Genomic DNA, 26,762 nt, shown 5'->3' with positions numbered 1-26,762 from the left:
TTTTGTTTTCATGTGCGGCATTGAATAAATTGTTCATCTTTTATAGGCACATAAAACTTGTGATTGGAGTCTTTTGGTAATAGGAGAGTATGCTCTTCACCCTTGTGGTGAATCAGAAATCTTGACTTGCCATTTGATTTCAAAAGCAAGGGGTAACTAAATCTTCTTGGCATGTTTGGGAGAAAGCAATTGGAATAGGAGAGTATGCTCTTCACTCTTGTGGTGAACCAGAAATCTTGACTTCCAAAAGTTGATCCACTTTGTGTAGTTAGAATCCTTTAGAGGGCCTGCTCTTGGACAACCTGAGAGGAACGACCCAAGTGGGGACAAGCAGATTACCCGGCTCTTCCAACCCACTATAAACTCAAGGCTATCAAGGACACAAAACCTTGGTAGACATAGTGTTTATCTTCACCTAGTGTGATCGCTTATGGGATTTCGACCATAGGGAGATCACTAGGAAAGAATGCTTAAGGTACTCTTGTGGTCGCGAGATCGGTTACTCATCGCAAGGTGAGGTGTCCCGTAATTGGGAGCAAGAGGAACACTATGAACGGAAGCCTTATATAAACACCCTAAGTTAGTAACTACCTTTTTTTAGCCGCTCAACTTCTTGGTGCAAGGATCGATCCTAGTGGACTACCCGGATCACCCCAAGATTTACACTCACCATATGTGTTCCTTTGGTTGTGTTTATGTCACTTCCATGACAAAGTCAATATCTCTTGTGGGAAACCACTTGGTGTGAGGCAAAGGAGCATCAAGCGTGGGCCAAGTTGTTGAGTAATGAACCATGTCCTTTAGGTAGATATTGCTTGATGTGTTCTCGAATGTGGTATACCTGTGAAAATCTTTTGAACATACACATGATGATAGTTCTAGGGAATTCTTTTGAGACATCACATATGCTTGTATCATGTAAGGTTGCTTTGTCCCTTGCTTGATTGTTTGAAGAATACTCCATGTGTCACTATCTTGCTTGGAAAGAAATTGCTTTTAAACATCAAACTTGCTATGCTATCAACTATTGTCAAAAATTTTCAACCAAGTCAAAACATCAAGTCTTAACATTTTCTTGTGTTGCTTGCTAAGAGGAGTCTCATCATTTGACTTTTCTTTTATATGTCTCTAGTGCTTGAACATGCTTAAAGTGACTCTTTGGTCTTGGTGCTCTTGGTCTTTCTATCTTCATGGTCTATGCATGCTTGCTAGTTATCCTTTTGCTATAATGGTTACCTTGATTTCTTGACTACACTCTTGGGTTGGAGAGTTGTTCACTTGTCACCCTGCTTGCTCTATCTATTTGGCTATTTGGGCATCTTGCCTAGCTATTGAATTGAGTCATTCATGTCGTAAGTTTCTTGGACATATTGTTTGACAAGTCACTTTAATCTCTCTCTACTATCTTAGCAAGTGAACACTCTACCTCCTATAGTTTCAACATCAAGTTATCTTCTAGACTATTTTATGCTTGGCTTTGCATCTAAAACTATGGGATCTAAACCTTGTGCTACCAAACTTCAACCAAATCTAGATGATCATGATATCCTCCATGTCACTAAAGAGTTTCAAGATCTATATGCACAATACAAAGAACTAGAAGAGACAAATGATCTTTCTTACCTTCATCTCTCTAAGCGCATGACAGAAATGAAGTCTAAACTTGAGAAAAGGTTAGAGGAGAAGATTGCATCATTACATGAATCTTCCTTAAGGTCTTTACATGCATGTGAGTCACCTTTTTTGAGGTCATCCTCTTCTTCTAGGTCTACATGCTCTACTTCAAGACATCAAATGTCTTCATCTTCTAGATCTAAAGACCTCTTTAGAGAACAAGCAAGTGATACCTCCTTTGAGCCTATGCTAAAATTTCATGATGGACCTATCTTTGACCAAGATAATGATGAAGACATGGATGCATACCATTCACATGAGAAACAACAAAAGGACTCTAGACATAATTTTGATAGAACATTTGCTCCCTTGGAAGATTCTTATGATGACACTTTGCAAAACCTTCTTGGCAATAAAATCATCATGTTACCTAAGTCTAGCTCATATGGAAACCCATTCTTGGATATCTATTGTGCTTATCATCAACATAATGAGCATAGTACTTCAAATTGCATTGAGCTAAAACATAAAATCCAAGATCTTATTGATAATGGAATTATTGGAACCTCTAATGATTCATGCGATGAGGATACTTTTCTTGAGCAAGATTACATTAATGAACCTATGTCTAGTAGTGGCTCCATTACATCTTCCACTTCTTCCAACACTCGTGCATCTCCCAACACTTCAAAGATTTCCAACATGCCTCCATCAAATAAAGAATCTAATGCTTTCCACATTGACTATGTGTATCCTCAAGGGCTATCTCTAAAAGAAACTCAAGCTAACCTTCACTTGGCTGCAAACCTTTTCCATGCTACTAATCATAAACATCCTCAACCTTCATACACTACTATGCCTAATCCAAGCACTGCTCCATTCACTCTTCATTCTCCCTTTTCCTTAGAAGTGGCTCCATGTCAAGAGGACTCTCAAAAAGAAAAAGCTATAAATGTCAAGAAAGATCAAGATCAAGCACCCTTTCATCTCTTTCAAGATTTTTCCCCTCCATATCCTATAACTTGTCCACTTCCTAAATATTATGAAGATAACACTTCCACTATCTCCCTTGAGCTTACTGAAAATTATGAGAAAAGTTCTCTTCCTATGCTATCCAAAGCTACTTGTCAAGATCAAAGCATCCCCTCATGTTCTACTTCTCCACATCCACTTCAAAATTGTGCTCAAGCTTCAAGTGCTTCTATTAAAAATGTTGTTCCTATGAAAGGTACTCATGAGTCTATTGATGGCTTTGACCATGTTGCTCATTCTAAAGATGTTGATATCCCTTCTCACTATCCCTTTGCATCTTCTAAATCTATCCTTGGTCCTTATCCATCTAAGCTAAAGCATTCAAACCTTCCATCCATATTGGGGCCTTATGTTCCTCCATCTCCTACATTTACTCCTAGCTCATTCCATAGCTCTCCTATAATACCTCAAGATCAACAAAGACACTCATCCTTGATGACTTTTCACCCATCTATACATCTAAACCAGTCATATCATCCTTATTCATCCACAAATCCCAAGTCCTTTGGAAGTGAGAATAAACATAAGAATCCATTGAAAAAGAAAGATCACTATGTCCCATCTAATCGACATGTGAATGCTAAGAAGGAGAATGCACAAAAGAGACCACAAAGGTCCACTTTTAAAAAAGCTAAATCAAAGAAAATATGGGTTCCTAAACCCATTATTGAAGAAATGTGTTTTGAAGTATCCAAAGGAAAATCTAAAGCTATATGGATTCCCAAGTCTCTTTTAAAAGACTTGAATACTAAAAATACTTCAAAGTTGACATTCAAGCTTCCAAAGGCTTCCATTCCATCTTCTTCCAAAAATCTTCCTAAAAATATTCCAAAGCCTTCCACTCCACTTTTTTCCAAATCTCTTCTACCACCTCATAGATCTAAATCTCAAGCTATTTCATCCATGATTCCTCCATTGTTCCAATACCCTTCAAGGTGTGTGTCAATGTTGATCTTGTCCAATATTTCAGCTACCCTCATGAAATTCTCTAAATCTTACACTTACTTTCTATACATGAACTCTTATCCTCAATAAATTCTTCCTACTACCATTTCTCTTTCATCACCCTATCAACATCTTTGAGCATACCTTTCTATGGTCTTGGCTTATCATGACTTATCTTTCCTATAGGAGCACTATCTACATTCAAACAGCTTGAGCTCTTTCTAAAAATTCAAGAAAAAAAAGAAGAAAAAATACAAAAAAAGAAAAAATAAATAAAAATGTGCCTTGGTGAAAACCACTTCTTGTGGCACCTTGGTAGCAAAATTAAAGAGAAATACATCCATCCTATGGTGAAAACTATTTCTTGTGGCACCATGGATAAGTACCATGATGAAAACCTGGCAAACAGGCATCATGCGTAATTCTTCCACCATCCATCTATCCCCTCTTCTCTCTTTGATCTTGACAATGTTGAACTATCTTTGCATATTGGCTATCTTATCCACGAGATTTTCTATTGTGCTCTCCCATTCACTCATAGCCTCTATCTTGAGCTTTATTCTTATTGCTCTATCCCATCACTATCCTGTCTAGTTGACCCCTTGGTCTTGATCATAATAAATGAAACATGGTTCTCATAGGTCTCTTGACATGGCTACTCTTTTGGACTACACGCTTTCATGCTATCTTACTCATTAGCTTTCATCGCTTATCTTATATGCTATCGCACTTGTTGGCTTCATCGCTTATCCTACATGCTATCTTTCTCATTACTTCCATTGCTTATCCAAAACATGCTTCGTATGACTATTTCACTTCTTTCCCTAGCTTGGGTACTCTTGAGGAGTCAGTCCTTGAGGATCACTTTCACTTGCTTCATACTCTTTTTTCATCCATCTTTGCTTATCCACCGGCTCGTTGCTCCATCATATCCTATACCTTGCTAGACATTGGGAGAAAATGATGCGATCTTGCTTAAGAACTAGTAATCTCTAAATTATTCTAAAAAAATCCAAAAAAAATCATATATGATCTTGAAAAAAATCCTAAAAATCAAAAAATGTCTTGAAAAAATGATCATCTTAGTGAAAACCTCACTTTGATGTATCACCCAAATTTATTTTTTTTTTGAAAAAAGTCCTAAAAAAATCTGTCAAGTGGTGAAAACTTGGAAACAGGTGCTACTTGAAACCCTTGCACCTATGTCTATCAATCTCAATCATCCACTTTGCTACACATTTCCTAGCTTGGAATTGTTTCTTGTCCTCATCTTGGGGGCATAGCTACTTAGCCTATTGAGGTATTCTTGTGGATTAGGGTTTCTTTGACAACTCACAAAATAGTGTTTCTCAACACTTCCCCCACTTTGACATCAAGTGTTTTTCAACACTTTACAGATAGTTTACCTATGGTCTCTGATGTTGCGATATTTCTCACTATCAGAATCAAGTCTTGAAGAAATGGCCAAGTGACTTACACACACGCACTTTAACACTTAAAAGACTGAGCTATGATGATCTTTATCTACTTTGTGTGTTGTCTATGATGATTTCTTTGCCATGTGTTCCCTCCCTAATAGTCTTTCAAGGATGTCATTGACTAGAAGACTGGGGGCATGGGGCATGTCTTCTTGATTTCTGCTTGTGGGTATACTTTGTTTGTCTATAGTGTTGTAAGCATTTATGCTGGTCCTATTCAACACGTTGACTTACAAATGTATCATCCTTGATTGTTTTGCAAGACCGCACTCAGGGTTTATCTTGGCGCTTATGCCTTGATACAGGTGTAATCTTGCTAAATTAAACTTAGGGAATCTAATCGTGTAGTTATCTTGACTTACATGTCTCTGATGCTTAGATTGGATTTCCACATACCTATCTAATATCGATCATATTCATATCCTCATAGTTATACTAGTGATGGTTGTATGATCTCATGATGTCCCTAATAAATGCTCAATGATGAAATTAAGAGTCTAAATGTTATGCACTTCTTGCTGGTAAACCACTTTTCATATTAGCTTGCATTTTAGGTTCATTTTCTAGCTTAGTCTTGCATTCTTGCATATGAGGAGAGCTCTCTCTTCATCTTTTTGTGGACATATCAGCTAACTCCTTTCATATATTACTTTCTTCTTGTTCATGTCTTTTCACCTTCTTAATCTTTCGCTTCATCTCTTTTCTATCTTATCATCACATTATATAAAGTTTTGACCTCTTAAATAATTTTGACGTCCTAGATTCATTTTCGAGATCAAAATCCAAATTCGAGTTAATCTTGATGGTCAAAATTGCCTTTTAAAATTCTACTTTCTTCTGAGCAGTTAGTTGACCTTTTGAGGTCTAATCTCTGAATCATCACTCGGGCATCTTCATTTCTTCATGTCTTCATCATTTCTATACTTCATATCTACTTAAATTCACTATTTCATGTCTAAAAACACCTTTCTACTCATTTCGACCTTATTTTTATGCTATATCCTTCAAGGTCAACTCTAGTCAAACTGGGGCATTTTATCAGTTTTTTTATATAGTCATTCTTGGGTTCTAATCATCTATCTGTCATCTTGGACATTGCTATATTCTAATTTTCTCATTTCTAGCCAGTTTTTGCATCCCCTTACCTCATTTCAATTTCGATCCCGAGGGGGCAGAAATACTCTATCACTGCTTAGGAGCATTTGTTTGATCTTCTCACTTGCTCTCACTCTATCTGCTTTTCTAAGTGTTAGTATTCTTCTTGAATTCTAACATCATCTCTTCCTAGTGTTCAGTACTACTGCTATCAGGCTGTGCATTTAGGACTTGCTATCTATTTCTGCATTTCACTCTTCGGAATTAGACATCTATATCTATCATCGCCTACTTGGCTTCGATTTTCTTTGACATAATGTGTTCCCAGATCGATCACGCATTAGTCAAAGAGGGGCAAATGTAATCACCTAAAAATGGTCATCTAGACTATTAGCCCCCTTTTCAACATTTTGGCTAAATTAATTTAATCACTTACCTAAGCCAAATTGCTAATAATCAATTTATTTGATTATAACCTATAGTTTGACAATGCTATCCTAAGTTCATTATTTGATTAAAAGAACATGTCCCCTTTTAATTAAATAAAAGACCCCATTCTTCTAACCCACTTGAAGTGCACACATAAAGTCTTTTTTCTATTTTGCAATTAAAAGAAAAGGCTTTGTGACTTTTGTCTTATATGACAAGTCAACTTATATTCTATTGGTTGATTTGTGTGTGCACATGGATCACTCCTCTTTTCAAATTCCACCGTTGATCATCCACCATCTTCATCTTGATCTCTACCGTCCATACATCTTTAAAAGGGAGAGAGCTTTCCCCCTCAATCCATCATCTTTTGAACATTGTTATGCTGCAGGTTTTCTAATAGGTTTCTTTGGAGCTTTGTGGAGAACTTCTATTTCTTGTCTACATTCTCTCATACCATAACATTTTAGCTTAGATTCATGTTGCATGTTAGTTTAGCTTCTATTTTGCAATAATCTATCTCACATAGCTTAATATTTGGATTGTAACACTCTCATCCATGCTTAGAATAGCTGCACTTTTCATATTCATTCTAGTTTAATCTTTAGTTGCATTGCATTCTTGAGGAACTCCTTGGGACATTTGCATTCTTGCATCTTATCTTTGGAACCTCCCATTGCATGGTTTACTAGCAAGAAGAGTATCTCTAAGGCTCATCTGAGAGCCTTCTTATTCTTGAAATATACTCTCTTGCACTTCGTGGATAGGGAGCTCTAAGCCGGCATCCAAGCATTCCAAACTCATGGAATCGTTTGGATAGAATGGTTTAGAGTGTGACACAATCTAGTGTACAGTTACAAGTAGAGGCCATAAACTGTGCACTAACAAAAATGTTAGTAAGCCACCTCATGAAGAGTGGGTAGACAAATCGCCCAAAACGTGAGAAGAGTGAGGGCTTGCACAGAAAATTTATCTGCGTTGACAAACAAGTTTCAAACAATTCTATCACTAGGATCCCCACCATAAGGGGGACCAAGTGGTGAAATTCCATTAGGGAGCCTATCGACACAAGGGTGGAGTGTTGAGAAGGTTACAAGTCGTCAATTGGAGATTGGAGTAGACCAATAGCGCAAACAATTAAGGGTCCATGTGACAAGAGGATATTGTACTAGCAACATAAGGGGGCACGAGGGTCGTAGAGGTCACAACATGAGCATTATCCAAATCTACAATAGAAGCATCATCCCCAAGGGAGTCATCATCAATCTATGATTTGTCAGAGGAAGAATCAAAAGCCTAGACAGTCAAATGTCCATCAATAGCATCCTTCTACCAAGTGGCAATGCCTTTCAATTGTGAGAGAAAACAATTCGTTATCAAATGACCAACAGAGCAGCACTAATGACATTGAAAAGGATGCTCCAATGGTTTATCGATTGAGTCCACGACCTAACCCCCACCATGAGAACCACATCTCTAGGGAGATGGTGTGGAAATGTTAATATTAATAAGAATGTGTGCAAGGGTGGAAAGACCAGTAGCTATCATGGTATCATCCACCTTTAGAAAACAATCGATAGAGTTATCAATGGCCTTAAAACAAGAGTTTTCCAAGAAATTGTTGTACCAATTTGTTATTCTTATATTATTACATTTCTGCTAGACTCTTGGTAAAAGAAAAACATCTATTAACACTACACTAGTGTTGTATTATCATATCTATATTTTCATTATATTCTCTCTCTTATCCTTAACCTTAGGAAAAAGATGCTTTTACATAGTGACACTTTAATCTCCTATAATTATTAATGTTTTTTTTCTAATTTACTATTATACTCCTATTTTATATATCATATATTTAAAACAATGAAGAGACAATATATATATATATATACACACTAAGAACACCTACATATTAATCTTATAATGAAAAAAATTATTGCTTATTTCTTATGTATATAGATATCACAAACTTCTTGACTTATGATGTAGGACATTCTTGCATCCAGAATTGAGTAAAATATGCCTTTAATGTAACTAGTATAAAATTTAAGTTTCCAAATTCAAATCTAAACTACTTAAATTAGACATAAGCAAAATGGAACTATATCCAATATTGAAAAAGTGTCTACATAAGTAATCTTTATGTTGGAATTTGAAGGTGTCACAAAAACTTACGCACTGAAAAAAAAATGCCTCCGCGTTCATACCTCTAATAAAAAGGCTTGGTAAGGTCTCCAAACACCTTTGGAGACTTGCTAAGTGAAAATATTTTTTCTTATGATTTGGATAAAAATATATGATATCCAAATCATCATAGTGGAAGACATCCAAACACGTGTAATATTTTTAAAACATGCAATTAAATCGATCAAGAGTGATCCAAACAACTTCTGGATAAAGTATCCCTTAGGAGACAGATTCTTTTGGCATTTAGTTATAGAAAAACAAAACGTAGTAAAATGTGGCTGCCGATTGAGATCGTTTTATAACGTGTTATCCTGTAGATATTTCAAGTCAAAGACCAAAGAAATGTTAAATGTTTGTGAGCAGGATCATAAATTACGTTGACATGTAGATTTGTCATATTGAACCTTCATGTCAATAGAGATATTTGTTTAAAATTGCCAGATGTTAATATGCACTAAGTTAGGCAATCACCTTACCCTACATGCCAAAACAGGTATATTTGAAGTATGTGTAGTTCAGTTTTTCCTCTTCACAAAAAAATCGAGAACCGCAACCTTCTTAACAAGAAATGTCTATTTTTTGGGGCAAAAAGGCAACCTCCATAAATAGTGCATGAAATCTAGAGTCCACTTCCACAATTGGAATTTCACAGTTGCTACAGATGTGTGCCTTCAATTAATTAGTTACTCTGAATTATTTCACTGAAATAATGGAGATTTATATAAGATATTTTTAAACAATGAATTTAGTTTAAACCATTAGACTAATGCCGGAGTGGTGCATCCAGTTTGTAGTTATATGACTAATCATTCATTTGATTAGGTTTCAACATCATTCATCTATTGACAATCAGGCTATTTTTTAATTGGACTCCAATTTTCAATAGACTTCCACAAACAGTTCAGTCCATTCTTCCTTTGGGGATAGCGATAATTGACTATTGACTATGTGGCTAGCAATACTCTTGCTTTGATTTTTTGATCTCCATTAGCCGCTTATTGTACAAAGACATTTTGTTTGATGTATTTGGTTCAATCTAAAACAAAAATACGTTAGATGTTGTCCATGAGCATTTTTCCAGCTCAAACCAAAAGAATACTACAAATTCATTTCCACTAGCTTGAGATCTCGCTCTCACAAGATCTAACTTTCTCAGAAGCCCTTCAGAAAAATAGCATTGATAATTTTGAGTAAGCCTGAAATGCTTTTCCCCGTTCTTAATGCATTCAGTGGCAGCGTCATCCGTATACTCAAAAATCTAGACTGGGAGACCAATTTAGCAGACGATTCAGAACATGGTGGTCTTATGCGAGTACACTTATTCTGGCACCAAACGCAGTTGAAAACGTCGATTGGATAGTCTCTAAATACATATTAGCCAATGAAATAGGAAATCTTGAATAGTAGAAATGAACCTTTGTTTGTTACCTAAAGCAAGCTGTTCATAATACAGAGACCAGACTTTTGGATGGATGGATGTGCACCATAAAAATCCTTCTAGCATTCAGGCTTCACTGCTGTCTGTCAGTAATTCTCATGGGACAAAACCCAAAATAGCCATCTAAAGACTTCAATGAATATTCTCTACATTGGCACATTGAAACATCAGCTAAAAAATTTAAATGATACAAAGATTTGACCTTGATACATATTGACATTGTAATAAGACAATAAAATTCTGGCTTTGTAAATATTGAACAAACAACCAACTCTATCATCTTGGACCGGACAATTCAACTGCATGAAGATTATCTGTAGAGTCTACAATCCATTCTGAGTTTCTATGAGGAACAAGCTCTACTTCTTGGCTACGCACAACTTCCACCTTTTGCCACTCTTCCCATCTCTCTGCTAAGCCATCTCCTTCCAACATGCGTACCACTTCAGACATCTTCGGTCTATCCATTGGCGACCCTTGTGTGCAAAGTAGTGCAACTTGAATAAGTTGTTCTACCTCTGCCTCCACATAATTGTTCTGGAGGTCAGGATCAACCAGCATATCAAGTCTTCTCTCTCTTAACAGGCCTTTGACCTGTCCAATAATCAACAAAACGTCAGTGATGGATTTAATACACCAAGGACATAACCACCAAATTTATGTATCTTGGATAACCAATCCATTAACATGTGTAGTTTATGAAAAGCTCAACTCTCCTTCCAATTCACATTATAAATCAGAAATGCCAAAATTTCAACAATTTTAGACTACTTGGATCAAAATTCCACATAAATATCTTGGAATGGATATAAAGAGATTGCAGTAACACATGCTTTGACAATGCAAATCTTAGATTTGATTTGATAAAATCTTCTGCTAGCACAAACCACAGATATTGCTTTCCCAACAAATAAATGAGCATTTTGTGCACAATCATTTAAACGAAAACCTAAACAGAAATGCAACCAGCACATAGTATACAATCATTAAAGTGCTTACCACAAACAAGCTATAAGATGTCCTAGAAAAAAAAAGAGCATTGTGTGCACATTATTCAAAACAGAAATTGATTAGTCACCCCATAAATGAAATGCAACTATCAAAATGTTGCATTTAAAAAATGATATTCTTTCATGCTTCAAATGACAGGTGACATTGTCAACAATATTTATATTACAGTAAATAGAGTTTCTAAATACCAGTCTATGAAATATCATGGTAGTAGATGGCATAAATAAAGTACTTGATGGAAGCAAGTCAGAGAGTGGCAAAACATCAAACAGAGAGAAACTTCCAAGAAGCATCAAAAAGTAACGTATTTGAAAGTAAAAATGTTTTTAAAAAGATAGGGTTTTACTTGCATTTTGGGAGGTTGCAATTGCAAGCCAGTCAGCAAGTGGAATCAAAAAGTATCCTATTTGAAACAAATTGGAAGTATAATTGTTTTTAGAAAGACAGGGTTTTACTTGGATTTTGGGAGGTTGCAATTGCAAGCCAGTCAGCAAATGCAATCAAAAAGTAACCTATCTGAAAAGTTCTATTGTTTCCAGGAGGACAAGACTTTACTCAGATTTTGGGAGGTTGCAATAGTTGCTACTAATGATATCTATTCATATTTAACTTTTAAAATGTTTTCTTAAGGAGAACTGTTGGATGTGAACTGTTGTATATAGTTTGTTCAGCATAAGCACTATAATTTATATACAGATTGCTTCTTGATAAGGTTCTATCAGTTAATTAGTTATTTAATAGAATTAAATTGCTGATTGTCCCTGTGTTGTCATAACCTTTCCACATTCCATTATGTATTTACAAGAATGCTTCAAGAAGAAACTGCATATTTTTTTGTTTCAACGTTTCGGATTGCACTTACCAAACAATCATCAAAAAGAGGAAAATTAAACAAAATTATAATATTGATTGTCCCTGTGTTGCTATACTTGTACACTATAATAGCCTGTTTCCACTTTTAATAGATTCATTCTAACAATTTTTAAATGACGGGTCTTTGTCAAGACTCGAAGCTTTAATAGCTACTCTGGAGGTCCAGACTGTGTTGAGGCTTTTTACAGGGTGTAATCTTTGGGAATTTGCAATATTGAAATATTTTGTTTTACTCGGAAGTAAGTCCATTGTTAAGGAATTGCTTTTTGCGTCAGCAGAGATATCAAAAATTAAGTTGTGTTTTCAAAATGGTATGGCATTTGAGTGATCAACACCAAGCATCACAAGAAGGGGCTAGTTGGAAGAGAGATGTTTAGGCCATGCAAAAGCACTTGTTTCGATAATGTACAGAATTACTTTAATACAGCAGCAAACTTGAAGAGAATAAGGATCGCAGAAAATACACTTTAATAGGCAACATTATATTACAAAATCCAAATTTCAGATTTTTATTCTATAGCACATGGAGCAAATGAATCTTCTCTAATGACTTGCACACAAAGTGCCACAAGACAGAAAAAAGATATGACTTGAATAACAACACAAAAGTTGAAGAAATCAACATCAGGACCATGGCAATACTTTAGAAGCATGCATTGTATTCTGCTATTCATGATCTAAGTGTACATTCATTTTCAATGCGAGGGGCTTGAGAGCTGAAATCTGCAACGATTGTCATGATGACCACTTGAGACAATTCAACTTAATCAAATTTATGAAAATTTCAGTTATGCTCAAGCAGTTTATGGTACTAAACTTTAAGTCTTGAACAGCAAGTCTTAAAGCACTAACAGATTGACTGTCACGTATTTGTTTAAATAAACTGTCTTCCACATACAAGTATTCAAAATTAAAACAAAGTTTTGAATGCCATCATGTTTAGTTTGAATAAAGATAAGGGAATAAACAAAACATCAGTTTTGAACATGAAAAAATGATTTTTTTCCTCAATGCTATTGCACTAGACCTACAACATACTGATCATTATATAGGTTAATTTTCTCAATGGAATTGTCCAACTTGCAGTCCCTTAATGTATTTTATCCATATGATAACTATACTTTTGTATATGGGTGAAAATAATGCAAAAAAATTTAAAATATGCAAGATGGAATCAATACAAGAACTTTTGAAGCATGCATGATCGAACAGACATTTTGCACGTGCAAGGATATGCAAAGAGTACTGATCCGTCAAATTATGTAAATTTCCCTCCAAAACAAAAATAGAAAACATTGAATATTACAAAGAAACTTACCCAGTCTAGCAACATGACATCATCATCATTTGCTAATCGGGCAAGGTCAAACGCTCTCTGTCCTGTGATGAGTTCCAACAGCATGATTCCATATCCGAAGACATCTGTCTTCTCTGAAGACTTCCCTGTGGATAGGTATTCAGGTGCTATGTGGCCAATGGTGCCACGGACAGCTGTTGTAACATGTGTGTCCTTGTAATCCATAAGCTTTGCTAAACCAAAATCTCCTACCACTGCTTCAAATTCTTCATCCAGTAAAATATTTGCTGCCTTCACATCTCGGTGAATAATCTTAGGATCACAGTGATCATGTAAGTAGGAAAGACCTCTTGCAGAGCCCAATGCTATGCGCTTGCGAGTTGGCCAATCTAGGGGCGGATCATTTGGTGCCCTCTCTACAGGGTAAACAAATAAAATCTAAATGTATGAAGAAATAGAACAATTCAATGCTGCGTGTCCTCAATCAAACTCATTTCATTTTACAGCCACTATGGAAAAAAAGATAAATACTTCATGCGGCTAGTGCTTTCAAATGCCACAAAATAGCAACTTCAGAATTTCACTACCATGGCAAAATGACACACATTTTTTTAAGAATAAAGCTCAATGCATCAAAACTAGGCAAACATGGACTGCATAACTGGTAGCAAAAGTAAAATAAATCTTGTGTCATATGATGGACTACTTGTACAAGTTCAGAAATTGTAAGGAAATACACAGGACTACTATTAGCAGCCTATTTTATTTTACTATTAGAGATCCTTTAACAAAAAGGCTCTAAGAATTGCTTCTTAAAAACCTATAACTAGAAAATGAAGATTTTCATTCATAATAAATAAGTTAGCTAACACCTCTATTGACACAAAAGTAAGGTAAATAAAACTAGCTAACAAACAAATAACAAAAGGCATACAAATAAAAACTGTGAATACCTCTAAGACATGAAGCAACACTTCCATTGGCCATGAAGGGGTAAACAAGCAACCGTTCGGTGGGTGTCATGCAGAAGCCACGTAGCCGAAGGAGATTCCTGTGTACTGCCATGCTAATCATCTCCACTTCTGTCTGAAACTGCAACTCTCCACCTGGAGTACGCTCTTCTTTCAGACGTTTTACGGCCACCAATGATCCATCTGCAAGCCGCCCTTTATATACTTTTCCAAAACCACCTCTGCCAAGTATATTTCTGTTACTAAATCCATCTGTAGCAACCTGTAATTCCCGCAATGAAAACCTTTTGAGTTGCCCCAAGTGTACCTCTGGATCCTCCTCAGCTGCATAAATCATATTTTTGAATTAAAGAACATTCTAAGCAATGATCAATTGTGAAAAAGTGAACCATTCCATTAGAGAAAAATTGAAAATAGAACATTCACTCCAACATAATCCTTCAGAATCTAAGCAAGAAATTCTACCAGGTACATCAAAGAAGTGTTCCTGCGGCTTTCGACGCCGCCACCAGGCAAATCCAATTGCAGGAGCAGCAAATAACAGAGCAGCACCAGCAGCTACTCCTCCAGCAATGGCTCCTGTGCTGGATGAGCTCTGAATCCTTCCTGAAACAAAAAAAAACACAGAAATGCATGTTAGCAAATGTATTAAAGTTGTATCCAAATGCAAATAAGCATGATTTAGAAGTGTGATGATTTTTGCTTAAAGACAATCAACCACCATTGCTTCCAGAAACTGGTGGAGGTGGTATAAATGGTGGAGGAGGAGCGAAAGGAGGTTGTCCTGGGCATGGCTTCTGTGCCACTGGACCACAAAGAAACTGATTTCCATTAAAACTGCAATAGTTGACAACAAAAGTATTGTCACAACCAAGGATAAAAGCCCAAGAAATACACATCATTTTCTTCAAATATTACATGAACATTCCAATCTCAAACATGAAAAATAAAACTATTTGAATTAACACACGTCAAAAACATGTAACCTCACTAAAGATGAGATGCATTGCTAGGTCACCTTCTAATCAGTTTTGCTCATCAACAAATAAACTAGTTACAATGGTTGTTCTAAAAGGAGTCACCTGATAGGAGTAAATAGAGAAAATGATCCATTTGATGGAACCTCTCCTGAGAGATTATTGAATGAAAGATCACTGCACCATGAGGATGAATGGTTGACAATCAAATATTTATATATGTTACAAAAAACTGAAACAGAAGCGTAATATAACATAATCCAAATGACAAAAATAATAACTTACAGGACTTGAAGAGCAGTTACAGTTGTCAACGCCATAGGAATCCCCTCTGAGAGGCTGTTATTATTAAGCCGGCTATTCATTCACAGAGCATAAAGGGGAACAGTAATGTTAAATTTCTACAGATCGTGAAAAAATAATTAAATATTTAAAATAAAGATTTCTAATTAATCAGAAGTAAAAAAAACCACTCCCCAAAAAAGTAAATATCAATCAGCTCAGAAGAGACAAGACATGAATTTGAACCAAAATTGCTTAAAGAAATTATTTAACTGTCTTCAGTGGCTAGACACTGAATACTAAGAAAGGATATCCTGCATGGCTCCACTGAACTCTTTAGTCTTTTCCACACAAGTAAGCTATTCCTAGTCAATAATCTTATTTGAATATTTTATTTTAAGTATATTCAGAGCCTATATACATGCCATTGTGTGTTACAAAGAAGAGAGAAATAAAGATACCAAGTTATTGCCAAAAACGTTATAACAGAAATTGTCATTAAATTTGTGAACATGACCCTGACCAGACATTGTGTCAAAACTGAGGCTGAATCAAACTCAATTTGTCCTGGAAAACTTGGAAAAGTTCAAGAGTACTTGGTGCCAAAAAAGACTCGCAAACTTGGCAACACCTAGATAAACTCAGCAACAAATGATTGGATTAAAAGATACATAAAAAGTTTGTATTTATTATGACATGTTTCTGGCCAAGAATTTTTCAAGTGTTACAAATCAACTATTACTTGTACATGTCCAATTCTTCCCCAGTCAAACCATTGCTTGATCCAAGTAATGACCAAGGAAGAGGCAAGATATGATAGTGATAGTAATGCCCATGAATGAACAAACATCATTTAAGGTGTTAGCCTTTAAAAATGTTGTCACGATCCTTCTGCAATAATAAGGGACTCTTCCAATGGGCAGAAACAATTTCTGCCACAGATATGGTATAGTACCTGGAAATAATGCAAATTCCCACTGCATTTATAAAGGGCATCTCCTTTATACAAGATATAAACAAAATTAAGCAGAATTTAAAATATTTTCACGAGTTTTTGATGTTGAGAAAAAAAAACATGCAATGCAATATTTTTTGTGCCTTTGCACCAAGCTCACTTAAAAACAACATTTAACCCCCAAGTGGAAAAAAAAATTAATTTCTGAGCTACAGATATACTGATTTCTGGGTGGATTGCAGAGAACAGAAATTTTGTGCTTACAGACAAAACAATGATTGCTGAAGTAGAATACAATTACAGAAGATTTTGCAAATGAATGAAAGAATGACTAAGGCAGGCAGCAAACACCGTCCAGTCAATATAGCTAATATCCTGGATTCATTAGTCATTTTCCCTCCTGTAAATTTGTAAAATGATGGAATTACATATATTGTAACAAATTAATCATTCACACCAGGATCCCAATGACTCCAATCAAGTCTCTTCTAGTTGTATTAAATCCAGTGACAACAACCCTACTAATCATAATAGATTTAGAAGCAGGTTTAAGAAGGCTGTCAGGCAACTACATCATTGTAGTCAAAATACTTACTCAATTTAAGCTAGTTTTGTTCTCCTCATCACATGCAAGAACAAAAGAATTAAATGGCATACACTCCAAAGATAACATTGCTCCATTTGATCTCCATCCTATTTAAGCTTCTTTTGGTGATGAATATTTGGACACTGTGTCCAATTAACAGTCACACCCCAGAACTGATTTGGAAGGGAGATCCCATGCAATGTTCTCTACGTCATTTCAATCCCAATTATGCGACTCATTAACACCATAATTTGTTGCCATGTATATAGAGTTGTTTGTTTCAAAAAGCTCACCTACTTTCTCCACAGATCCCTCTCTAGATAATCTCATTTATAAAAGCTCAAAAGAACTAGCCTCTTCTTTCAATTGCTTAAAACTTCAACAACAGAAAAAAAAATCCCAATAAGGAAGCCCAAAGTTCATGATACCATTTCCTTCCCCCTACCACGGCTTAAATAATGAATAATGATAATTTTTTAAGAGAAAAATGACATGTCAAATAAAGCTATCACTTAAGGAAGCAGTTCAATCCTAATCAAAAACTTAAAAACACGAGAATACATTAAAATCAACTGATAACCATCAGAATGAATACACTTACAGGAAGCGTAACTTAGTTAATTTGCCCAGTGACTCTGGTATTACACCGGTGAATCTGTTCATGTACAAATCCAAGCTAACCAGATTGGTCAAGTTACCTAAATCACTTGGGATGATTCCACTTATATTGTTGCTATAAAGCTCCCTGCATCATTTACAGCGAAAGCATAAGTGGGTTACGGATATGGTTAATAGTAAACTAAATAAGCCAATCATAATGCTCCTACAATAAGAAACAACTGATATTCACAAATTTCCAAGACATGCAATATAGTATACTATCATTAGTTTACACATATCATCATGATTAAAAGAAACTTTTTATAAATAAATAATAAACATCACATTTTCATGGAAAAGTTTATAAACATTTAATGCTCAAGTTTATCTTACATCTTATTTGCACAAGAGAGGCCTTTGATTAATAGGATTTTATCTAGCATAATAGCGTACTTGAAAATAACAAAACTCCTAATGCAAACTGAATCATACAAAACATTCAATGCAAACAAAATCATGCAAAACACTCAATGCAAATATGTAATCATCCCAACCTGAAAGAAATTTGTCATGGACTAGCATACGTTAAGCTCCAAGAAAAAAAAACATCAGGATAAATCAATTTTCAAACAAGGGAAATTCTGGGAAACAGAAACAGTCAATTACATGAGTCACAATCAAAAATTTGCCAACAGTTTCTAGCACGGTAAATCTCCATTCTTGAACTACACTGTGGAACATGAAGAGGTTTTTATCAGTAATAAGGAGGTTTCAAAATTAACAGATGTATAGGCATGCCGTAGCTTCTGTTTCCATATTTTCCGAAAACTATCAGATATTTGACTTGCCACAAGGCAGTAGACATTCAAACAGACAAACTCATACTATGCCAACTATGTGTCCTACGTTAACCATTCTTTATAGTGCATCTGCTAACCCAAAAATTGTAGTCATGCTTTCCATTCTTAGAGTTGTCCACAATCCACAATCTCTAAAAACTATCTCAATAGTGTCATTCATCCTGACCATTATACCTACATGCTGGAGCTAATATGACAAATGTTTTAATATATGTGAATCATAAGCATGTCAAATTGTATGGTATGGTAATTATTTCAGTAAATAAGAAGTGGTGCCACTAAAAATATAAAAGAAGCAAATGCTATTAATCACATTATATATTCAGGGAAGAACCAGCATATCTTACAAGTACTGCAGATTAGCCAGCTGCCCAAGCTGGGGGACCAGTGTACCAGAAAGTTGTGCATTTCCTAAGTCCCTGGAAAAGATAATCCATATACAAAAAGTGAAAAACATACAGAAGAGCTCGTAGCAGAAGAAGGGAAAAATAATACCCCAAACTCATCAAACTATTACTTGGAGATTTCCAACATATAAATAGAATAAAGATACTTACACTCTTATCACACTATTATCGTTATTACATGTAACATGAAACCATGTACATGGGTTGACAAGAGTCGGATCCCAACTCTGCAGCACATTGTTTGGATCATCTAAGTTAGACCGTAGGCTATGTAAAGCATCACCTGCAAACAGATACAAGATGCCAAATTCAATAACTGTGCATCTAAATACATGCTTTGGCAACTTATCTATAATGACTCCAAACCATCAAAAACAATAGAAAACAGAAGATCACAAAGACACAAATTTACGACAGACAGACAATGAATCCTAAGTACATATTTTTATGATAGCATGCTAAAACGTGTTTAAACATGTTTTCCTTCTTCAAAATCAAAAGGCTTTACTACCAAGGGAATACAAAATGATACACTATTTTTTAGTTGGATAAAAATTAATCCTGAAAACGAGCTTAATTTTGAAGTCGGTTAAACAACTGATCAAGAAAACATCCTTTAAAATTTTTAATTATACCATGACAAAATGCATGAGTAATAAATAAATACATTTTCCTTCTCAAAACAGTTTTGGAGCCAAGGGAGCAGAAAACTGCACAAACTCAGATTTGAAGTCAGATTGATAAACAATAAATTTCTGGAAAACATTATTTTAAATTTCTAACCATAACATGCCAACATGTTCAGAGATGTTTTTTCTCGAAACTGTGAGAATTTTAGCCAAGATCAAAATGTTCACCATTTATGAAGGCTAGAAGCATTAATCATCTAGAATGGAATATCCAAATCTGAGAAAATTCTGAAGTCAAAATTAAATGGAAAAAAGCTGCAGTTAGTCACATATGTGCTGGTATTTACTAAACATACCTATCATGCATCGTAGTGGAATTTCATATTTCTTGTAAGATCAATAATAGTGGAATTTCATATTTCTTGTGTTTAAACTAGAAAACAATGTCCCACCAGTTATCAACATCATTTTAAGGACCAACAACTCAGAAACTAGACAGTGGATATTGAGCCTTTGAATGTCCACTTCCTGGCTATTCTTTTCTTCCCAACTGACCAATTCTTGACTTTTTACTTTGCAAAAAATTCAGTCAAGCTTTTTCTAATAGTACACAATACAAATAAATATTAGATAAAATACTCAATTCCCATCAGTGATGTATCTCTGGCAACATTGTTGCAGCTTTTGACCTTGACTTTTCACTCATTTGACCAGAGCTATCTATATCTGCTTTCATTCCAGTTCTCATTGACCATTGTGCAATGCAAGTTGCTTTGTGTACACATTAATTGTACAGAAGAACAAAACTCATGGCAATCTAGAGGGATAAAATATACAGTTATTGTATTAATAATAGATTTCTTTGCAGTTTCACTAAGGTGCGCCTCTACTTCACTCATAGAAGACCCTAAAAATCACTTAGACATGCAGGTGGCAGTGATCAAGCATACACTCAAATGGCTAGCATCATTTTCCCTTGCCCACTCTGCACATATACTGCATGACGCAGTTTGGCATCACAACCCCATTTCATGTGCACTTTTATGTGGCCTATCAAAAGCAATTGATCATTGCCACTTGTGTGTGCATTTGTAGCAAAGATATCCATGCATTCAACATGACAAGCAGTCAATGGTGGTTAGATTTTATGCCATGAAAGGGTCAGTGCACAAGTTCCAAGAAGTCTGTGCACGGTTCTCACAATTAACAAAGGACAAGAGCTTTTTTTCTGTTGCCATGTATACAGTCATGCTTGTATACCAATCCAACACCTATATATATTAAGGTTTGGAAAGGTAGAAGTCAATTTTAAGCATCTTTCTTGAATAAAATAACTGCTGAAAGACTTGTAAGTTGACTTGTGAATCGCGATGTACCTAATCATCCCTTTCAGAAACTATTTCCATCTACAATCAATGGTATTAATCATCTGTGACTTGAGAGATATGCAGTTCTCCAACCTGCTTGCAAAAGTTAAGGCCAAATAGACTGGCTATTGTACACTCAATTTTTGGTTTAAAAATGAGGACACCAATGTCTCCACAAAGAGGGAATTCTATCAAGATCCATCTACTATCAATGTTATTAATCATCTCTGATTTGAGAGATGTGCAGTTCTCCAAACTTCTTGCAAGAGCTAAGGCCAAACAGAGTGGCTATTGTACACTCAATTTTTGGTTTAAAAGTGAGGACACCAATGTCTCCACAAAGAGGGAGTTCCACCAATTTCAGATGAAAATGGCCAACACATAGAAGAGAGTTAGTGCTACGGAGGATTCGTAAGCCCTTTCTGGTTCTGCCATGTTACTTCAAAGGGCAATGATGCTAATAACAAGGGACCTGAAAAATTTTCTATAGACAAGAAAGCCAACTACCACAACAATTATGAATTATGGGGTTGGAGTGTTCTAGGGCTCCTCCACCCTCGTCATGTTAATGATCATAGTAGATATATGTTGAGTCAACTATATTACCAAGTACATGGAAAGTTGTTTTGGGGACAACAACTAGTGCATGCAACAACAGAAACATCCAATATGGAAAGTTGTTTTGGGGACAACAACTGCTGCATGCAACAACAGAAACATCCAATTTGATACTTTTGTGAAACCCAGTGCATCACAACCAGATACCCATGTGCGGTTCTCACAGGCTTTTGTTTCATCGCATGTTGTGCTTTCTTCAGTTGCATGGGGCACTATGTGCCATTTAGAATGATTTTATGTCATATGTCTTGTAAGTGAGACTAGATCTTTAAGATAGTGATCTTTTATTAGGGATGGCCGACTTTTTAAAATAGTAGTTTTGTGGCAGCTTGCTTACTACAAAAGGGGTTTTGGTAGATATCATATTTCTATGACAATATGAGAACAATTAAAATGATACTAGAAGGAGTACTTGGTTGCCACTCAATTTTGACAATTCATGACAACAACATCAGACATTTTCTCTTTTTATTCCAAGCACAGTTGCATGGATGCAGATATGTTTACAAATATGGATGTGGTATCAGATATGTATACGGCCATTTTTTGAGAGCCCAAATATGGATAAGGCTGGATACGATATTTATAGAAACACATACACATGTTTAACGAATTTCTAAGTTATTAGAGGAGGTTTTCATTACTCCAAAAGCAATATAGACATATAATTGCTAAATAAAAAATTTAAGTTGAATTAACAATTTACAATATGCAAAAATTGTAGAGTTGCATTGGAAGATAACTAAAAAAGGGTCGCTGGAATGGAAAAGCATTTCATTTGTGTTTCTTTTGGTGTAGGTTTTGTTTATACCAATTTTCTTTTAAAAAGAAAAATCAAACACAGTAGTATCCAACATGGTTGGAAAATTATGGTTTCTCAGGTATGCATGGCTATAATTTATGACATGTATGCAGGCCGCATTGGTTATGGGGATACACGTGCCCAAGAAATAAAGGAGTTTCCGGCTGCTATGATTCTAAGTCATTTGTGCATTACAATAAAACTTGTTGCAACTTTAGCTTTCTTATATCACTGAATCTCCATGACAAAAGCCATGTCTCCATCTTACTAGTCATACGCATGTCACCTGACCTCTGTGCTCTTTTACTTTGTTGCCTGTAGTCACATTGCATAACCTCTTCAGTGTTCAGCATCTTTGTCAACTCTAGTGAAACCAAGAAGATATCCTGGCCTCAATGATTAGAAAAACTAAAGCAATATAAAGGAGACAAACTTCTTCAGTTAGCAATGTCAAAATGTAACTAAACACATCCCCAAGCATCATCACTATTATTTGTAAGTTTGTAAGCACCGATACTCTTAGGTACACCAAGTTTTCTACAGTAGCCATATAGAATCTACTGTGCTGATCCATTTGAGTGCATTAACACAGAATGGTAAGGGCTTGTATGCCAAGTTAAGGGTCGAGAACTTTCCAATATCACACTGCTCAGAATGTATGGGTTAGAGGATTTTCCACTATCATTTTTATCAGCAAGTGCATATTACCAGCAATTGAATTAAGATGGTGCAGACTTCATTCGCATTATCACAGATACTAGCATAACTCAATCAACATAACTTCATATATCAATCACATATATGTCCAAAACAGAATACATATACAAAATTGTACTGTCGAATTATTATATAGACACAACTTGCATCTAAGATCCAATTAATCTCCAACAATATGTTTAACATGTTGATGCTTATGTTTCAACAATCACCAATATCAAGATCACACCTCTCTCCTTTCATAAACAATCAGTAATCCACCATATAACCATTCATAATTATATTTTACATCGGACTAAACAATCAGATCATTTTTCAGCTGAATCATATAGGTTATCCACAAAATTGATGTCAACATTTCACCACAAATGCATGACCACTGTACATATGCTCAATCTAACCATGCATGTTGAATAACGGTGTGATATTCCACTAGGAGCAAAATTCTAGACAGAAATCCTGCCAAACTCAACCTGGCTTACATCGCATGCACAACAACTGTTAATTGTATTAAGATAGTAAACTGCACAGAAAAATGAGCATAAATGGCAATCCATGTCCAGCACCCAATGTCAATCCTCATGGCCCAAAGCTTGCAAGCTCACCATTTTAGAGCATGTCAACAACCAATGTTTTGAAGAGCCAATCAGAGTGCAAAAAGCACGTCAAATCAACACCTATAAACAAAAACTCGTCATCAGTTCAATTATTATACAGCCAAAACATTTTCAAGGAATCCACAAATGATGTCCTCTAGCGATAGTTCAGTTATCCAAAACCTATGTCACTTCAAAAAAAAAATTTGTGTTTCCAATTAGGAGCTACTCCCTGAGTATATCAATTCCATCAGTCAGATCAAATCCTGTGGTATTACATCACTCCCACACAGTAATGCCACAAGGCAATATCATCTGTCACTAGACTCAGGTGAAATCATTTCTGCAATTGACACTGCTGGAACACAAGGTGAAATTTTCTTAGTGGTTTCATTTTGACCTTGTCCTGATATATGATACTTTCTGTATTTTGAATTTTCCTTTTTCTGTGGTGGGATTTGAGTATGTTCCTCTGGAAAAACATGGCCCAGATAATAAACAAGCTCCCCAACCTGAATATTTGATCTGTGATGACAACCAGTTATTAAACTATAATGCCAAGGGCTAATACATTCTTCTACACATTCTTGAATGAACATACATAAACTCTGTACCATTAGAACTCCAGTTATATTTAACATTTAGTTTCATTCCTGTAAAGTTCTATCATAAAATTGTGTGCTAGCCCTAGAAAAATTACATTTCCTCGACCCAAAAGAATACTTATCATGGTCTGATACTGATACTGGAATATTGAAATATGGATTAAAACACCAACTAAGAACTATATTAAATTAAATTGATCAACTGCGAAACCCCATGATTTATTTGATTTGACAGAAATTAAAAACTTATTTGCCTCCGGTTGAATTAAGAGCGTAATCTTCCCCTCGCTATCTCAACCCCTTTCCTGATGTCGCTTTCACTTCAAAACAGTGCAAGCCTGTACCTGGAGCCAATATGCTCTTCCATGAGAGTTTGAAGCATGAGCTAATGAGCTCCGCCAAGAGACATTGGTGCACTCAGGAGCATCTAGAAAAAAAAAATCAGATCATTGCAAAATCCCAACTAATTGGGAAAGACTTAAATCTTGAAACTCAATCGCACAATGAACTTCAGATCACAATTATGTCACTTGTCTGAATCGTCTGAAATCGCATGGTGCCACACCCAACACCTCCGTTCGATTATTCGGTGTGTATTTACATAAATTGATGCAACCAACCTATATACTGTATTTGTAACCCCGGCGTACTGCGCCACAATCTTATTTCTGAAAGATCGTCGAAAACCTCCAAAACTCAAAGCATATAACTCCATGAACTTTAATTCTTACAAAACCAGATGATTCCCGGGCATGCTTCAAGACAACATCCACGCCAGAGCTCTCGATCATCTACAATCAGACCCCTTTCAAGAAGACATGAGGTCCTTGTACAACGATTTTAAGCTGCATAAGTTATCGCCAAATCTTTCGAACAAGCATTTGATACGGACAATGCATCCGATAAAACAAACCAGCATAAATTAGATTCCACCTCCTCACTCCCCAGGGTTTGCAAACAGAATAATACACCTTTATTTGGAAAGAAACTAAAAATGTAAACAGTCAAACACTAGAAAAACACCTGCATTTACTCGCTGTCTCGTCTCAACGAGAAAACGTCGCAAACAAAACAACAAAACTGAAAACGCTACAGTGGACCAAAGGAACGCAGTGCGCTAAAACAAATACAAATACAAAAACAAAACAAGCAACAATAACCTTCTGTATTAGCTTTAACTCGCCACAGCGGGTGATGCAGTAGCAGCAGCCACAACAACAGCGATACGTCTCCACGCCGCTGCAGCTGCTGCATGGCTCCGGCGCTTATGTATTTTCTCTAATTTGTTTCGTCGATGATATTGTCACGTACTGTAAACCCTAGTAGTCATCATATAGCATGAATCTCCCAGAGATCTGCACGGATTCGCCCCTCAGATCGCAGCATCAAGAAAGGGACTGACTTCAAACCCTAGCAAGCCACAGCAACAGCAACAGGAGCCTCGGAACCGAACAACTAGCGCAAAGACGATAGATACTGATACCACATGGATTCGAACCCGCGACCTGCCTCAACAAAAACAACTATTTTGCTAAGCGGAAGGCACTGAGACTGATTCGGTAAAAATGTGCGCGCCGGATAACATTTTCGTTATCCAATTATTTAATCATTTTCTCCAATTTTTTTAGTTTTCCAGTGCTGCCCTTTTTCGGTCTTCCGTGGGCTCTCTGGACGAGCATGCATCGATTGCCCGCTGCCCGACAGCCTGGTCAAACCTCACCCGCCGGAATATCTCGCCGGCGGTAGGAGTCCCGTCAACGGTCAAACCTCCGGCGGGCCCCACACTGCTATTATCGCTTTGTGCCCCAGTTAAGTCCCTAATCATACATCATCTGCTGGAAAACAATATTATTTTAATTTTATTCAATGGCGATGTGAAATTTCAGTCAACTGACGCTAACGGACAAAACAGACCGTGAGCTCTGTTTGTTTGCGGTTCTGGTTCCGTCAGTTGACGGAGCCGTGTTATTTCCGCCGTACGGCGGGCTTCGATCCTGTGACCTGCAAGCTCTAGTTGCTTTTGTTATTGAACGGACGTTTGAATTGCGGTGGGTCTCATGGGACTAAAATCACGGTCACATGGGAAACGTTTAAGCCCCCCTAAACGGGGTGGGTGGGGGGAAAATATGTTTTTGGGGCTGAAATTTTGCATATATTGTTGTTGGTGAATAATGTAAGTCCTTAATACGCTACGTAAGAATTAATTAGGTGAAAACGATAATTATATGCCTTCGAATGTCACCTTCGACATCGGAAGAAGAATTTTCTACCTTTGAAAATTATTTGTCACGTATTTCTATTTCATTTTTATTTCCTTGGCGTCGACCCATTGAGATAATGATTGTAGACTCGCTTAAAAGTACTCTCGTGCTGAATACATATGGGGGC

At 36.1% G+C, this 26,762-nt stretch overlaps 1 protein-coding gene across 2 annotated transcripts; it reads right to left on the bottom strand.

The window, feature by feature from the left end:
- Positions 1-9,638: 9,638 nt before the first annotated feature.
- On the bottom strand, positions 9,639-25,950 carry LOC149536931 (LRR receptor kinase BAK1). Of its 2 annotated transcripts, XR_016357554.1 has the most exons (12): positions 25,535-25,950; positions 19,191-19,323; positions 18,981-19,052; positions 17,775-17,918; positions 15,636-15,707; positions 15,456-15,527; positions 15,095-15,210; positions 14,839-14,979; positions 14,356-14,697; positions 13,424-13,818; positions 10,212-10,815; positions 9,639-10,106 (listed from the first exon to the last, which is right to left on the bottom strand). XR_016357554.1 is itself a non-coding variant. In XM_089806057.1 (11 exons), exons 1-11 carry the CDS (start codon positions 25,626-25,628, stop codon positions 10,498-10,500), a joined length of 1,899 nt encoding a protein of 632 aa, XP_089662183.1. In that variant the 5' UTR covers positions 25,629-25,950; the 3' UTR covers positions 9,639-10,497. The 2 variants fall into 2 exon arrangements, 1 of the variants encoding a protein (XP_089662183.1); XM_089806057.1 differs by having other exon boundaries at positions 9,639-10,815.
- Positions 25,951-26,762: the final 812 nt, after the last annotated feature.

The sequence above is a fragment of the Cupressus sempervirens genome, chromosome 10 (genome assembly GCF_028749045.1).
Source record: "Cupressus sempervirens isolate cs-2001-9-10 chromosome 10, ASM2874904v1, whole genome shotgun sequence".
Lineage (NCBI taxonomy): Eukaryota > Viridiplantae > Streptophyta > Pinopsida > Cupressales > Cupressaceae > Cupressus > Cupressus sempervirens.
The sequence above is the reverse complement of the archived record's forward strand: the minus strand, read 5'-3'. Positions and strand labels throughout refer to the sequence as shown.

What these genes read in the sequence shown, in the direction of transcription:
- LOC149536931 (XM_089806057.1), bottom strand. Translation starts at nt 25,628, where the DNA reads ATGCAGCAGCTGCAGCGGCGTGGAGACGTATCGCTGTTGTTGTGGCTG. An exon ending in TCTCTATTTACTCCTATCAG is followed by an intron (nt 15,211 to 15,455) that starts GTGACTCCTTTT and finishes CAACTATTGCAG; the next exon opens with TTTTAATGGAAATCAGTTTC. An exon ending in ACACTTCTTTGATGTACCTG is followed by an intron (nt 14,698 to 14,838) that starts GTAGAATTTCTT and finishes TGATTTATGCAG; the next exon opens with CTGAGGAGGATCCAGAGGTA.